The sequence below is a fragment of the Tachyglossus aculeatus genome, chromosome 26 (genome assembly GCF_015852505.1).
Source record: "Tachyglossus aculeatus isolate mTacAcu1 chromosome 26, mTacAcu1.pri, whole genome shotgun sequence".
Lineage (NCBI taxonomy): Eukaryota > Metazoa > Chordata > Mammalia > Monotremata > Tachyglossidae > Tachyglossus > Tachyglossus aculeatus.
In genome coordinates, this window is record NC_052091.1 from 13149654 (window position 1) to 13166657 (window position 17004).

The window sequence follows — 17004 nt, forward strand, 5'->3', positions numbered from 1 at the left end:
TGAATTAAATAGATGGAATATTAATGTGGAAATAATTATTTCAGAAAAGTGAATTCCTAAGTTTCCAATGAAGAGGGAGAGCAAAGATAAGCACTGTTTTCAGACAGCAAATGTATAAAAATCATTTTCTGTAGAGATAAAGAGAAATAATTACCATTCATTCAATCATATTTATTGAGAGCTTACTTTGTGCCGATAGACCTCTCCTCCTGGAGATTATAATAAAGAGCAGTTTTAGACAATTATTTGTTCAAACATTACTTTAAGCAAGACAACTGTCAATGCTTAAAGATAAAAACTCTTTTTTTTTTGAAATACAAAGTGCACCTTAGCAAAAAAAAAACCCATAGAAAAGTACAAAGACTTTACATAAGCCTTTTTAAGGGGGACTCTGAGGCAATTTTATAGGTCAGTATTAAAGTGTCAAGGCCACTGAACTTAAAAATTCTATCACTCTATTTATCTATTTTAATGGTATTGACGCCTGTATACTTGTTTTTGTTTTGTTGTCTGTCTCGCCCTCCTAGACTGTGAGCCCGCTGTTGGGTAGGGACTGTCTCTACCTGCTGCCGAATTGTTCTTTCCAAGCGCTTGGTACAGTGCTCTGCACACACTAAGTGCTCAATAAATACGACTGACTGAATGAATGAATAAAACATTTTGTCTATTCCCTCCCTTTCCAGCTAGTGAGGTGAAGAAGAAGGCAGACAGGGAAAATGAGGGGTTCCTCTTCTTTGTAAATTATGTAACATTTGTTTTCTCTGTTAGTGGGTAAATTCACTGAAGGAAGCGATTGCGTCTTCACCCTTAAACAGTCCTGCTGTTGGTCCGTGGTAAAAGGACTAATCTAGGAATTGGGGTTCTTGGGTTCTAATCCCTGTTCTGTCAACTGGGGCTATGCTATCAGTAGAGAAGCTCTCTGCTCTCAGGACCAAGTAGGAAATTCTGCTAGGTAGGCATGCTCAACAGGAATCCCACGAAACAGATGGCTAACAAAGGTGAAGACCACATCGGATAGCAGGCAACTGTCTGCCAAGTTACGGTGATTCGGCCCAGCGTTGGCACCACGCTGCAGTTATATCGAGAAGCAGCCTGGCCTAGTGAAAAAAGCACAGGACTTGGGAGTTAGGGGATCTGAGATCTGAGTTCTAATCCTGGATCCACCGCTGGTTTGTTGTATGGCATAGTGGGCTAGGGAGTCAGAAGGTCATGAGTTCTAATCCCGACTCTGCCACTTGTTTGCTGGGTGACCTTGCGCAAGTCGTTTCACCTCTCTGAGCCTCAGTTACATCATGTAAAATGGGGATCGAGACTGGGAGCCCCGTGTGAGACAGGGACTGTGTCCAGCCCTACTGAGAGCTCACCTCCTCCAGGAGGCCTTTCCAGACTGAGCCCCTTCCTTCCTCTCTCCCCATCCCCCTCTCCATCCCCCCATCTTATCTCCTTCCCTTCCCCACAGCACCTGCATATATGTATATATGTTTGTACATATTTATTACTCTATTTATTTATCTTACTTGTACATATCTATTCTATTTATTTTATTTTGTTACTATGTTTGGTTTTGTTCTCTGTCTCCCCCTTCTAGACTGTGAGCTCGCTGTTGGGTAGGGACTGTCTCTATGTGTTGCCGACTTGTACTTCCCAAGCGCTTAGTACAGTGCTCTGCACACAGTAAGCGCTCAATAAATACGATTGATTGATTGATTGTACCCACCCCAGCACTTAGTACAGTGCCGGGTACATAGTAAGTGTGTAACAAATACCACAACTATTATTATTATTAATAAACACTGGGCAAGTCACTTAACTTCTCTATGCCTCCACTTCTTCATCTGTAAAATGGGGATCACATCAATCAGTGGTGTTGATTGAGTGCTTACTGTGTGCACAGCAGTGTACAAAGTGCTTGGCCAATATAACAGAATTGGGAGTTACCTGCTCACAAGGAGCTTACAATCTAGAGGGGGAGACAGACATTAATATAAATAAATTACAGACTATGTACTTAAGTGCTAGGGGGTGATTATTAAGTACTTAGAAGGTACAGATCCAAGAATGTAGGCAAAGCAGAAGGGAAAGGGAGCAGGGTAAAAGAGGGCTTAATTGGGGAAGGCCTTTTGGAGGAGCTGTGACCTTAATTATGCTTTGAAGGTGGAGAGAGTGGTGGTCTGGGGTATATGGAGGGGGAGGGAGAAGTTCTTGCTCCCCTTTTTTAGACTGTGAGCCCCATGTGGAACATGCGCTGTAACCAATCTGATCATCCTGTTTTTACGGTGTGCTTGTATAATAAATGCCTTATCATAAACGAATCCTCCCAACTCAAACCATCTTCATGTGAATTTCACAGTGCCTGCTTATTTCCCTACTGCAACAGGTGCCCATAGGGACATGACTGACAAGGCTCGGAGACAAGAAGTGGCATAGTCCAAGCTACCGTACTCTGCATATGGTAGGTGCTCACTAAATACTATTGATTGACTAGCACAATGTACGATCACCTTTTTAAAACTGCTCCTCTGCTCACTTCCTGAAGCAATGGAATTCTCTGACCACAACTAGTATTATTATTTATAACAATCATTTATGGAGTGCTTACTGTGTCCAAAGCACTGTACTAAGCACTTGGGAGAATACAACATCAGACACATTCCCTGTCCACAACAAGCTCACAGTCTAGAGGGGGAAACAGACATTAATGTAAATAAATAGATAAATAAATGAATATATAAGTTACAGATCTATACAGATAGAGACAGTTATGACTGAGAACTAGTTCAGAGCCTGTCAATGTCCTTCTTAACTGGCTAGCTAAAGCCTTCTTTGGCAGCCCCTGCCACTTGGAAAAATTTTACTAGCTCTCTGATTCAACCTTCTTTTTAAAAAAAATTCATTTGAAATATGTCTTTTCAGCCTCAGTGAGGCCGCCACCACCCCCCTTTAATTCTTCCTGTGACTTCCATTCCCCTAATACCACAATGAACTGACACCAGTGTTCTGGGTAATGGTATTATAGACAGCAAGCAGGAAGCGACCTGCTCCTTACCAATGGCAGTTCAAATGGTGCCAGGCCGTCTCCTTTTCAGTGTCATCCCTTTCCAGACGGAATTTTTTTAGCTGCTGGGAAGGAACTGGAAAAGGGGCTGACTGTTTCCAACTCCCAGAAGTCGTTTGCTGCCTTCTAGGCTCCAAGACCACTTCCTTGCTCCAAACTTTCTGGCATCTCCTCAAAGATAAATCAAGAAATTCCCAACAGGAAAATGTCCTAAACTACTATCATGGCTGATTTAAACCTTAGGCTAACTAGTTTTACTTAGAAATCACACAATGCTGGAGCCACGACTATTCCCCGTGTCTCCGAATTCCTGGTTCAGTGATCTGAAGGACTTCATGCTTTCTGTGTTATGACTGAAAAAATGATGCTCAGTAGATGTATATGTTTGTGTGGGGAGGGGCGGAAGTGGGTGGGTTAAATACGTACATTCGGTTCTCCTATAATGTGGGAGTTGTGCTCTTGCAGCACGCTGGACTGAGGAAGAACCTGCTTTATAGCATTCACTGTATGTCCAACAGCTTCTTCTGACACTGTGCCACACTGGGTCCAGAAGGATAGTGTTGTCAGAAGAACATTTCCTAACTCCCATCACATTCTATCCAAAATACGTAGTACAAACCGGTGTTTTGGCAGGACTGAGTGTACTAGATATCATAATCATCCTCATCCTCATCAATACCGTTCCCAACACTTAAATCCCATCCAACCCCTCCCTACCCCTCGTGTCATCTCCCAGATTAAGCCCCCCTGCTTTTCCTCTGTTCCTCCTCCCCTCCCCATCACCCCGACTCCCTTCCTCTGCTCTACCTCCCTCCCCGCCCCACAGAACTTGTGTATATGTACATATTTATTATTCTATTTATTTTATTAATGATGTGTAAATATGCATAATCTGTTTATATTGATGCTATTGATGCCTGCTTACTTGCTTTGTTTCGTTCTGTTGTCTGTCACCCTCCTTCTAGACTGTGAGCCTGTTATTGGGAAGGAATAGTCTCTGTTGCTGAACTGTACTTTCCAAGCGCTTAGTACAGTGCTCTGCACACAGTAAGTGCTCAATAAATACGATTGAATGAATGAATAACTGAGTCTCCTTCCCCCAGCACTCCCTCCATAGCTTCAGCCAAGTGCGGCCTGTGGAACCTCCTCTCCATTAGGGGAAAGCTTCCCTTCATCCTTGACCTGTTCCTGATTCAGTCCCTGCTGCTTCTTGTCATCACTGAAACCTCCCGCCAGATGACCCGGTCTCCCCTGCGGCTCTCTCTAGAGGGGGCCTCATCTTCACTCACTCCCCAGATTCACTGGAAAAAGGGGAGGTGTTGGCTTCCTTCTCGCTCCCCAGTGCAGCTTTCGCACCATTCTATCTCCCGCTTCTCGCTCTTTCCCTTCCTTTGGGGCCAACATCATCTGCCTCCATCACCCACTCCAGATCCTAGTAATAGTCAGGTACCGCTCCCCCGGCCCCACCTCCAACTTTTTGAATGTTTCTGATCCCTTTCTCGGATTCCTTCTCTCTCTTTTGGGGACTTCAATATCTACATAGACATTCCTGATGACTTACACTGCCCACTTCAATCACTCATCACCTCCAATAACCTCCAGCTCCACCCCAACTCCCTGACTCACCAACTTGGACAACCACTAGATCTCATCCTCTGCCCACTTCAATCACTTATCACCTCCAATAACCTCCTGCTCCACCCCAACTCCCTGACTCACCAACTTGGACAACCACTAGATCTCATCCTCTCTGATCTTTTGACCCCATCCAATTTTTTCAAGTTATCATGCCCCATTTAGTCTCCATGCCCAAACTACCTTCCCTTGACGACCACACTGACATCCTCAACATCACCCTGACAAGCCACTTAGTTTCTCTGTGCCTCAGTTACCACATCTGTAAAAGGGGGATTAAGACTGTGAGCCCCACGTGCGACAATCTGTATCTACTCCAGTGCCTAGAACAGTGCTTGGAACATAGTAAGCGCTTAACAAATATCATAATTATTATTATTATCAAACTGAAACTCTTTACCATTGGCTTAAAACACTCAATCGCCTTGCCCCCTCCTACCTTACCTTGCTGCTTTCCTATTATAACCTAGCCCGCACACTTCGCTCCTCTAGTGCCAACCTCTCACTGTACCTTGATCCCATCTATCTTGCTGCCAATCTTTCACCTACATCCTGCCTCTGGCCTGGAAAGCCCTCCCTCTTCATATCCAACAAATAATCACTCTCCCCACCGTCAAAATCTTATTGAAAGCACATCACCTCCAAGAGGCCTTCCCTAAGCCCTCATTTCCGCTTCTCCCACTCCCTTCAGCATTGCTCTTACACTTGTATTTGCACTCTTTACTTACCCCTCCCTCAGTCCGGCAGCACATACATCCATATGTGTAATTTATTTATTTATATTGATGTCTGTCCCTCCCTCTAGACTGTAAGCTCACTGTGGGCAGGGAACATCTATATTAACTCCATTATACTGTACTCTCCCAAGTGCTTAGTATACTGCTCTGCACATAGTAAGCATTCAATTAATACAATCAATTGATTCATATCCAGCAGATCATCACTCTCCCCACCAAAGCCTTATTAAAATTACAACTCCTCCAAGAGGTCTTCCATGACTAAGCAATCATTTCCCCTACTCCCTCTCCCTTCTGCATCACCCTTGCATTTGCATTGGTACTCTTTATTCACCCCACCCTCAGCCCTACAGAACTTATGTATGTAACTGTAATGTATTTTAATGTTTGTCTTCCCCTCTAGGCTGTAAGCTCCTTGAGTTCAGGGAACCTGTCTACCAACTCTAGTATACTGTACTCTCCTAGTCCAGTGATCTGCCCACACTGATTAGCCTTTCTCTGCTCCAGAGCTTAGTACAGTGCCTGGCACGTAATAATCACTTAAATACCATTAAAAAAAGCTCATTTGGGGGAAGACCATTTAAAAATTTTTGAAAGTTTCTGCCTGAATATCCCCTGGATTTCATGATCCATAATTCTTCTTACTGTATGCCTGACTGAAAGTACACTCCATATCTAGACCTTTCATCCTCTGGAGTGTTTCAGGCTTTGCTGTTTAGGTCTGGGGCTGCCTTGTGCTTAGCTCAGTGAGTGTCAGGTGTCAGCGCAAGGGAGGGTACTCCATCCTGAAATTTCAAACTTCAAAGTCAGGGAAACAATAGGGTTTTCAGCAGTGACCAGTATCCATGACAACCCCAGTTTATTATACCCTCAAATCAACTTGGGCTTCAGATTTATACTGATGAACACATGATTCTGCCACCAGTTCTAAAATACAAAGATCCTAAATTAAACGGAGTCCCAGTGTTTCAAATGAGCAAGGTTTATTATTAATAATAATAATAATCATAATAGTATTTATTAAGCACTTACTATGTGCCAAGCATTGTTCTAGGCACTGAGTTAGATACAAGGTCATCAGGTTATTCCATGTGGGGCTCACAGTCTTACTCCTCATTTTACAGATGAGGTAACTGAGGCACAGAGAAGTTAAGTGACTTGCCCAAAGTCACAGTTGATAAGCAGTGGAGCCGGGATTAGAACTCACGACCTCTGACTCCCAAGCCCATGCTATTTCCACTAAGCCAGACTGCTTCTCTTGTTTATTGTTATTTTACTCACAGACCTAAAAATACAATGAGCTTTCTGCTCTCTTCTCTTTCCGTTCTGCTCTATTCTCCCACCATACCCCAGCTCACACCCTTCACTCCTTCAAAGTAACCTCCTGACTGTACCACACTCCTAGCAATCTGGTTTCTGACTCATTGTGCACAACATTCATTCATTCACTCATTCAATCAATCGTATTTATTGAGCACTTACTGTGTGCAGAGCACTGTACTAAGTGCTTGGGAAGTACAAGTCGGCAACATATAGAGACTTTCTTCTCAAGTTTTTTAAACCAACATCCCTTCCCACCTTCAAAGTCCTTCAAGCTACCTCTTCCGGGAGCCATTCTCTGACTAATCCCCACCTCTCCAGTTAGTTTATCCCACCAGTTCATCCTTAGCAGTTTTGTGTATATCAGTTTATTTATTCCACTTATTCATTTTTTGCTTACTTTCATTGCTGCCAATTTTATCTGTTTTCCCTTTTGTTTCCACTGAATGTTGGCTCTTTATGTCTGCCTCTTTCCCCCTTCAGACTATAAGCTCGGCAAGGACAGAGACCAACTTCTACTTTTAGTGAATGTTACCAAGCAAAGCACCAAGGTGAGTGCTCTGAACTCAGTTCATGCAAAATAAACACTGATGATGATGACGATGGTGATCTTATCCCTTATGAAGTAAGTGCATTCCTCTTCTAGCTTTTCTTAGGTTCCCTTTGGTTTGCACTAGCCTCAACAACTGCCCAAAGTTTCTTTGGTCTCTCCACAATAACTCCAAGAGTCCTTCAATATTTGGGGTTTTTGACACTGATATTTTTCCCATAATCATTTTCAATCTTTCCCCCGTTTTTCACTGCTGTGCGCTCCCACCTATGCTTCATGCATCAAAACAGATGTATTCCAAGAAATTGCTACCTTGCAAACCTTCCCGCTACCTTTGGTCCCACCTGAAAATGGAGGAATCCCTAATGCTGGTTTTGGAAATTATATTTAATTTTTAGTCAATTAAAACATTGAAGTAATGTACAATAAAAATGACAGGAGCAATGAAATAAAGAGAAAAAGACACTCTGCAAATTATCACCAAAAGGCCCATGTATGGAGGTTCCATTTAGGAGAATGGGATTGCAAGGGACAAGGTCAAGTGGATTGTTTCCCTGCAGCTGAGGACAAGGTCTCCCTGAAGGGGTAATGAGATACACTATTCTATGAAGGGAAAGAGAGAGTCCTCCAGATCGTATGCTTAAACTTGTGGAGGCTGTGGGAAGACTCAATTCTTCTCCTGGGCTCTGCGTAGAATGCTGAGCAGTGTCATGAAAGCTGGTGGTGCCACTGAAAGTGATCTTCCCTGCCAGATAATGACTTTAAGTGATTTGGAGAAGCAGAAGACTTTTGGCCAAGTGATAGGGTATCCAGGGATCACAGTTCAGAGCCCCAGAGTGGCCCAGAATATGGCAGGTAGGCCAGATCAGCCTGGGAGAACTAGGGTGGTCACAGAGAGGCTTGGAAGGCATCTTAGAGGAATCTGGTCTAATGGACAATTCCCCCACTTAGAAGACTCTAGAGGTGCTGAGACAGCTCCTAGAAGGATCAAAGGAATGAAGCAGCCCCTATGAGAAAAGCAGAAAATATTATGAAGCTTCAATCGGAAGAGACAAAAGCTGAGAAGGGTCATGATTGAAGGCCATAAATCACACAGGCTGGGGACAGGGTGAACACAAAACCGTTGTTCACCAAATCTCACACCACCAGGACTAGAGGACATCCACTGAAGCTTGAAGACAGTTGATGCAAGACAAACAAAAGGAAACACTTCAACACACCGTGGGTGGTAAGCATATGGAATTCATTACCTCAGGAAGCTTTGTAGTTAGAAAATAGCAATAGGGTCAAGAAGGATTTAAATACAATCACAGTCTCTAGGCTACTGGGGGAAAATAAGGGGTGATAGGAATCTTATGAAGGATTTAGATACCATTCATAGAGAGTATGGCTCTGATTAGAGGACATGTTCAGGACATAAGGATGACAAGCATCCCACTGCTCCACTTTACCACGCCCAGAGGTTATAGTTTTGGAAGCAAACTATTGGGACTAACCTCACTCAGAATCACTGGCCTTCATTCACCTTTTCATAGAGCTGGCCAGGGCTAGTGATTTTTTTGGTTTTCTGAAGCAACTGGGGAATCACACCTCAGAATGACAAACAAAAAACTTCCATTTGAAATGAAAAAGGGCTATAAGTTATACACTTTCTAAGTGGTTTGGATGAAGGCTGTCCCTGGCTGGATGAAGAAGTTTTTTTTTTTTTTTAATCACTGACGACCCAGACTGCAAAGACAAAATTTAAAGTTAGGTTGAAAATGAACAGACTCTCTGTTTTTCAAATGGTCCCTGTCTACTTAGGCAGCAAACTAATGGAGGATTTGCTATCCTTTTGACTGCCTAAATCTTCACCCACAATTCCCCAAGTAAAATGACTAACATATCTGAAAAGGATGGGCTTACCGATTGCCCCTTTGAAGTTACTGATTTACAACAATTGGAGGCACTTGGCAGATGATTATTCAATAATACGGCCTGCTGAAAAGAGCCAGGCCTGGAAATCAGAGGATCTGGGTTCTAATCCCAGCTCTGCCACCAGTCTGCTGTGTGATCTTCGGCAAGTCACTTCACTTCTCTGTGCTTTAGTAACTTCAGCGGTAAAACGGGGATTAAGACTGTGAGCCCACTGTGGGACAGGGACTGTGTTCAACCTGATTAGCTTGTATCTTCCCCAGTGGTTACAACAGTGCTTGACACATAGTAAGTCACCTGTCCACATGTTTTGTTGCCTGTCTCCCCCTTCTAGCCTGTGAGCCTGTTGTTGGGTAGGGACCATCTCTATATGTTGCCAACTTGTACTTCCCAAGCGCTTAGTACAGTGCTCTGCACACAGTAAGCGCTCAATAAATTCGACTGAATGAATGAATGAAGTGCTTAACAAATACCATCACTATTATTATTCAGTCCATCTCTGACTGAATACATCTCCTTTTCCTCTTCAGAAAAGGATTTTGTAACTCAAATAATATACTTCGGATGGATGCACAGTCTCCCGAGTGCATACTGAGGTTGCACGGAAGCATTTGGCAGCCCCTTACGCCTCATCGCCCCCAAGGCGTGCATATCCTGGCTGACAAATGAACAAGGTGTTGTGCTGGGGCTACTCGTACAACTCTGTGGGGAAACCAACATGACAGGGTGAGCATTTATCAGCAGCTTTAGCTGTAAAGAAATTCTGCACAGCGAACTGAGTAGGAAGCAGGGAAATGGTTGGTGAAATTGAATGGGATCAAGTAACTGAGGGAAAGGCCATAGAGGGGAAAAGGCCAGAGGACTAGGGGGGTGGAGGGAGTCAAGTGCAGAAAGATAAATTGTTGTAGACCCAAAGGTTATGTGCACTATTCAGCAATAAATACACTAGGAGAAAAGGGTCAATATGAATGAATAAGTGGGAAATGTAATTAAGGGTAAGAAAGATGCTGGATAAACCAACTGGGCTAGAGAAAGGCATGAAAGGAATACACAGGGAATCCACGAAGAACAAAGTGAAATGGAGGGAAGTCAAAGTAAAAATGCCTGACACTACAACAGAAAACAAATTTTACGTAGCAAAGAGCAAGAGGTCAGTGGAGGCAGCAGAAGGGCCACTAAGAGATGGAAAAGGTAATTTATTATCCGGGGAGGTAGACCTTGCTGAAAAATTAAATGTACTCCCTGTGCCTCAGCGTTCACAAAAGAGGATGGGGGACAGATGCCAGGAGCAGGCCTGAATTTCCCTAGGGAAAAGGTGACAGAAGAAAGCAGTACCACATCAGAACAGGTAGGTGTTCAAGAAATTACCACATGTGAAGCCTGACAAAAACTCAGAACCACACATGACCCGATTAAAGAGATGGGTTAACTATTAGCAAATCTACTGAGTAGCATGAGAAAGTTGGCTAGGAGAGAAGCCAATGTAAAACTTGCAACTAAGCAAGGATTTAAAGGGCCAGAAGATTAAAAGCCAGGAAGACTAAAGACATTTTCAAATGAGGAACAGGAGGAAACTCAAGAACGTTATCAGCCCAAGCTCTTGTAACAGTGAGTGCTCTGCACTGAGTAAGCTCTCAATAAATACCATTCGTTGATTGATATGAGAGGCTGCGAGTGTCGTAATGAAATATTTTGAACAAGTGAAACCAAATATCCAATGGAAATATCCTTTATCTAGATGTTACGGGAGTTTTGGGATTTTCTCACCCACATTTGTTTGAAATGTCACATTTCTTTTTCTACAAATGTCCATGGACATGGACAGGAATTCGGGGTCAAGGATAAGGAAATATTGTTACCACATCCCAGTCTCTAGAACTTTACATTTGGTTGTACTCTATTAAAAGTTGTATGGAGTCTAACAACTTTTACCTGATGAGGTCCTGGACCCGGCTGTTGAAGGCATCAACTTGCGAGGGTTTGTTTTTCATTTCCTGTGTTGATGTTTTGGGTGTAGTAGGCCGGCTGTTTCCATCTGGTAGATTGGAGATCAGGCAGCCAAAAACCACAGCACTGATTCTGAGAAGCCCAGTTGTCAAACCTTCAAAAATTTGCTTATTTGCACTTCTTCCCAAAATAGCATTATTTTCATCTGGAACATAAACCTACATACAGAAACATGATAAACATTTTTTATTAAAATGATCAAAAAATGAACAGGATTCTGACTACCTTTAGAATCACCAATCCTTATAAACTTTTGCAGGAAACTAATCCAAAACGTGTAAGAGGAAAAGTTAATTCTTGATAAAGAATTCTAAAAATGAATTCTGAAAATGACATTTCTACCTAAACAACTATTTTTAATATCATGATTGAGAGATGGTTAGTAATGAAGAGTGCTGTGTATTGCCTTTATAATCCCAGCCCTTTATTAACATACATTTTACATCTTGACTCTCCCTGTGGGGCTTGTTTTGTCGGGTGAGCATTCCCCTAATTTTTTAATAATATTCTGCTATCGTGAAAACACCCATCATGACAGAACTGACTGCAGTGTTCTTCTTGGTTACTGAGACGCATCCTCCGATTCTTCCTTTTGTTTAGACATCCCTCCTTCCTCACCTTTTTTGGGAGTGATGCTGGTGTTGACTTCAATCAACCCCGAACTATGCATCTACTCTGAAAAAGCTTCTGAATTTGGTACTTATCCTATCCTGCCTCGACTACTGAATCAGCCTCCTCACTGACCTCCTTCACCTCCAAGTCCATACTTCATTCTGCTGCCCAGGCTGTTTTTCTAAAAAAAAAGTCCATTCCATGTTCCCCTACTTTTAAAAAAACCTCCAGTGGTTGTCCACATATCCCTGCATTAAACAGAAACTCCTGACCACTGGTTTTAAGGCACTCAGTCAGCTCGCCCCTTCCTACCTAACATTGCTAATCTTCCACTGCATCCCAGACTGCACACCACCTGCTCAATGAACCTCAATCTCAACTGTTTTATCGCTATCCCCTTGTTCATGTTCATCTCCTAGCTTGGAACTCCCTCCCCTTTCGTATCTGACAGACCACCCCTCTCCCCATCTTCAAAGTCTTACTAAAATCACATCTCCTCCAAAGAGGCCTTCCATGAGTAACCCCTCATTTCTCCACCTATTCGTCCTCCCTTCAGCATCACCTATGCACTTAGGTCTGTACCTCTTAAGCACTTTCTCTCCCCACCCCAGTCCCACATCACCCTTATGCGCTTTGCATGAGAAGCAGCATGGTTTAGTGGATAGAGCCTGGGCATCAAAAGGTCATGGGCTCTAATCCCAGCTTCGCCACTTGTCTGCGGAGTGACACTGGGCAAGGACACTGGGCCTCAGTTACTTCATTTGTAAAATGGGGATGGAGACTGTGAGCTCCACATGGGACAGGGACTGTGTCCAACCTGATTTGCTTGTATCCACCCCAGCACTTAGTACAGTGCCTGGCACATAGTAAGTGCTTAACAAATACCCCAAATAGTATTATTATTTGATACTCACCCCACCTTAATCCCACAGCATTTATGCACCTATCCTTATACTTTGGCAATTCCCCTATCTGTAATATATTTTAATGTCTGTCTCTCATATTAGACTGTAAGCTCCTTGAGGGCAAGAATTGTGTCTACCAAATCAATTGTCTACCAAATCTACTGCACTGTACTTTCCCAAGCACACAGTGAGCATTCAATCCTATCCATAGATGGATTGATTGAGTACTTGTTGGGGGAACTAAGGGTCACCGCTAGATTGATTACTTTTAAAATGTTGGTTTCAGTGCTGGGCACCTGTCTCACACATCAACATGATAAATAATCGTATATCACATCATATCACATTATATCATATTCTGGTTCACTAAGTCTTGATGAGACTACAGCCTACAGTCTGGGGGGCAGACAGACATAAATGTAAATAAATAAATTTGACTGAGAATTTGACTGGTTTAGAAAATCTTTTATATTTTCTGAAATCAAGGTCGGGCTTTAGAACTCATTTGCTCCCATGGCTTCAACTACCACCTCCATGCTGATGATTCCAGAACCTACATTTCCAGCCCTGATCTCTCTTCCTCTCTGAAGTCTCACATCTCCTCCTGCCTTCAAGATAGCTCTACTTGGATGTCCTAAGCAGCATGGCTTAGTGGAAAGAGGACGGGTTTGGGAGTCAGAGGTCGTGGGTCCTAATCCTGGCTCTGCCACTTGTCAGCTGTGTGACCTTGGGCAAGTCACTTAGATTCTCTGTGCCTCAGTTACCTCATCAGTATAATGAGGATGAAGATTGTGAGCCCCACATGGGACAACCAGATTACCCTGCATCTACCCCAGCCCTTACAACAGGACTTGGTACATAGTAAGTGCTTAACAAATACCAACATTATATTATTATTATATTACATTATATTACCTCAAACTTAAACTGTCTAAAATGGAACTTACCTTCCCACCCAAACCCTGCCCTCTCCCTGACTTTCCCATCACTGTAGATGGCACCACCATCCTTCCTGTCTCAAAAGGAGGTTATCCTTGACTCCTCTTTTTCATTCAATCCATTACTAAATCCTGTCAGTACCACCTTCACAACATCATTAAAATTGGCCCTTTCTTCACCATCCAAACTGCTACCACGTTAATCTAAGCACTTATCCTCTCCTACCCTGATTACTGCATCAGCCTCCTTGCTGACCTCTCAGCCTCTTGTCTCTCCCCACTGCAGTCCATACTTCACTCTGCTTCCTGGATCATTTTACTACAGAAACGTTCAGACCACGTCTCCCCTCTCCTCAAGAACCTCCAGTGGTTGTCCATCCACCTCCGCATCAAACAGAAACTTCTCACCACTGGCTTTAAAGCACTCAATCATCCTGGCCCCTCCTACCTCACCTTGCTATTTTCCTACTACAACCCAGCCCACAGACTTCGCTCTCTAATGCTAAACTTCTCACTGTAGTTCAATCTCACCTATCTCGCCACTGACCTCTCGTCCACATCCTGCCTCTGGCCTGGAACGCCCTCTTTCCTAAAATCAGACAGATAATTACTCTCCTCGCCAGGCACATCTCCTCCAAGAGGCCTTCCCTAAGTCCTTCTTTTCAGTTCTCCGTCTCCTTTCTGTGTCACTCTGACTTGCTCCCTTCCTTCATCCCCCTCACCAGTCCCAGAGCACTTATGTACATATCTGTAATTTGTTTATTTACACTTATGTCTGTCTGCCCCTCTAAACTGTAGGCTCGTTGTGGGCAAGGAAAGTGTCTGTTCTACTGCTATATTGTACTCTCCCAATCGCTTAGTACAGTGCTCTGCATACAGTAAGTGCTCAATAAATATGATGGAATGACTTTAGATTTAGATTCCTTTAGGATAAACCAGTTAAAGGACATAAATCTCAGCTTCTAGGTATAAATGAAACGGGTTTATCTCCTATTATAATAATACATTAAGTAAAATAAAATATTATAATAGTTATACTAATAGAAAAGAGGACACATTTTTTACTTAAAAAGAAAGAACTTTGGAGACTAATGCATCTGGAATGAGGCAAGGACACGAACCGAAGGGCACTGCCCATCTTGAAAGTGTTCAGACCATACTTTTCCTATATGATGGAAAACCATGAAGGGAGGAAATGACACAAATAAACAAACAATAATCAAAAGGTGGTCATGACAACAAGAACAGATGGTTGGGGCTGATTCCACACTCTTCAGCTGTATCTCAAAATTTATGCTTGGCCAGAGTCACAGCTCAAAGAGCCAACTGGTTGGAGCCAGTGAACACTGTTTATGCAGACTTGCTTCTTCTGTCTTAAATAATGACAAGAAAAATGCTTCTGGTCTGATTAATAGGGCTGCTAGTTCTTCTGCAGAAAACATGGTTGCCCTGGTAAGGTTTATAAATGATTGAGTAAAATAGAAATGTCCAATCTCGGGCCAGACCATTTTGATACTGAGTACTCGTGGGTCTTCAAAAGGCAAATCTGCTACTTTTTTGAAAAGGAATCTTTTCTGATAGATCTAGTAGATGTTTCTTACCAGGTTGCCTTAACAGAGTCATTTTACACAGCCTGGAAAACATCCTCTGAGATACTTCAAAATCCATTATTTTTCTAAATTTCTAGAGCAAAACAATGGCCAGAAGCAAATTTCTCAACTTCCAAGGTTAGTGGTTATTCTAGAGCAGCTGCACCACCAAAGCAAAAAGATGAAGTGCTTCAATTTATCATGAGAATACTAACCCCTGAAGTAAACTGCTTACACATGGAAGGCAAAGGTCCTTTTCCCATTCTCAGAAGTAAGAGACAAGATTACATGAGGCAAACTCTTACGGTCTTATGGTCTTGTCACCAAGTGGTTGGCCTTACAGCAAGAATCTCAGCCTCTCAAGTCCTCCAACCCTTATTTGCGGAATAGGGCTATGGGGAAATCCCACAACTGATGGTTGGTAAATATGTGCGGCTTCAGTGCTCTAGGCCTCTTTCTGAGAGAAATAATTCCTGCTATGCTGAACTTCTTTGTATCATTACAGGAGGAGCTGCTTTTTCTCTACCAAAAGCGGTCTTGGAACAGTCGATTTCCAGGTCTGAGCCTGGTTATGTGACCAGAGGTGGAGAGAGCTAAGAGTTTTCCATAATAATCATCTCTGAGATGAGTTGGGGGGTTCTCAACAGTTACTGGGGGGTAGCAGGGGCAAGACAGGCTAAAAAAATCCAAATATCACCTCTCCCCCCCTGCTTTACCTCTATGGGCTTATCAACTTTTCTGAAACCCAATTAATGGAGGTCCTCTGGAAAAAAAAAGTCCTGATAACAGGGTTTTGAAAGCAGAGAGAGTTGAATCCTGGGATGGAGGTCTGCCGAAATAGTTTTATAAAGACTTGGGACAATCTTACCCTGGTATCAACGAATTCCATTTTCAACCACTTTTCAGAGAGAAGCTCATTTAGAAGAAGTTCCTGTTCTGTGGTCTAGCCCTGTTCACCAGAGAGCAGAGGGAATTTGGCAACACTTGGTGACAAAGAACAACATACATGTTCCTTCACTATTCAGAGTCAGAAGGTCATGGGTTCTAATCCCACTCCACCACTTGTCTGCTGTGTGATCTGGAGCAAACCATTTAACTTCTCTGGGCCTCAGTTACCTCATCTGTAAAGTGGAGATTGAGACTGTGAGCTCCACATGGGAAACTGACTGTGTCCAACCCAATTTTCTTTTTTCCACCCAAGCACTCAGTACAGTGCCAGACACATAGTAAGCACTTAGTAAGTACAACATTAACAATAATTACTATTATTATTATTAGCTCTGAGCCTTGTTCTAGCATTTAAAGCTTATTCTTGGTGATGAGTCAAGTTTGCAAGTGAGTAGTGTTGAAATGCCCAGGCAGAGCCTTTTGAAAATGGATTTCAGGATACAGGGTGACTGGAATAATTTCCAACACACAAACACTTTATACTTACATTTGTTTCTCTGATTATCTCTGAAAGGATATTACTGGCAAACACCTATTATCCTGTGCAGGTGACTTAGAAAGAAAACCAGATAGTCCCAGTATCTATAATGCATTAGCAAGTAGTATATGGAATTGATAGTGCACTATCCTAATTTTTTAAATCCGTAAACTCAAACCTGAAATCTTGAAATTTGAAATCATATTGGAAATTTAACAATTAGTGCTAATGCAATCACAATGAAAAACAATGGGTAACTAGAGGGAAAATTGAGGATACTAGCAAGTATATCCTTGAAATTTAGGCTCACTCTCAA

The 17004-nt window shown here is 42.7% G+C and overlaps 1 protein-coding gene across 4 annotated transcripts in view; it reads right to left on the reverse strand.

Moving 5' to 3' along the window:
• The window catches only part of SCAPER (S-phase cyclin A associated protein in the ER), a 291810-nt gene that overhangs the window by 62019 nt on the left and 212787 nt on the right, over window positions 1-17004 (reverse strand). For all 4 annotated transcript variants that reach the window (XM_038767151.1, XM_038767150.1, XM_038767149.1 and 1 more), the window contains one exon: window positions 11144-11376. In XM_038767151.1, coding sequence (XP_038623079.1) covers window positions 11144-11376 — 233 coding nt within the window. The remainder of the gene's footprint in view (window positions 1-11143; window positions 11377-17004) is intronic.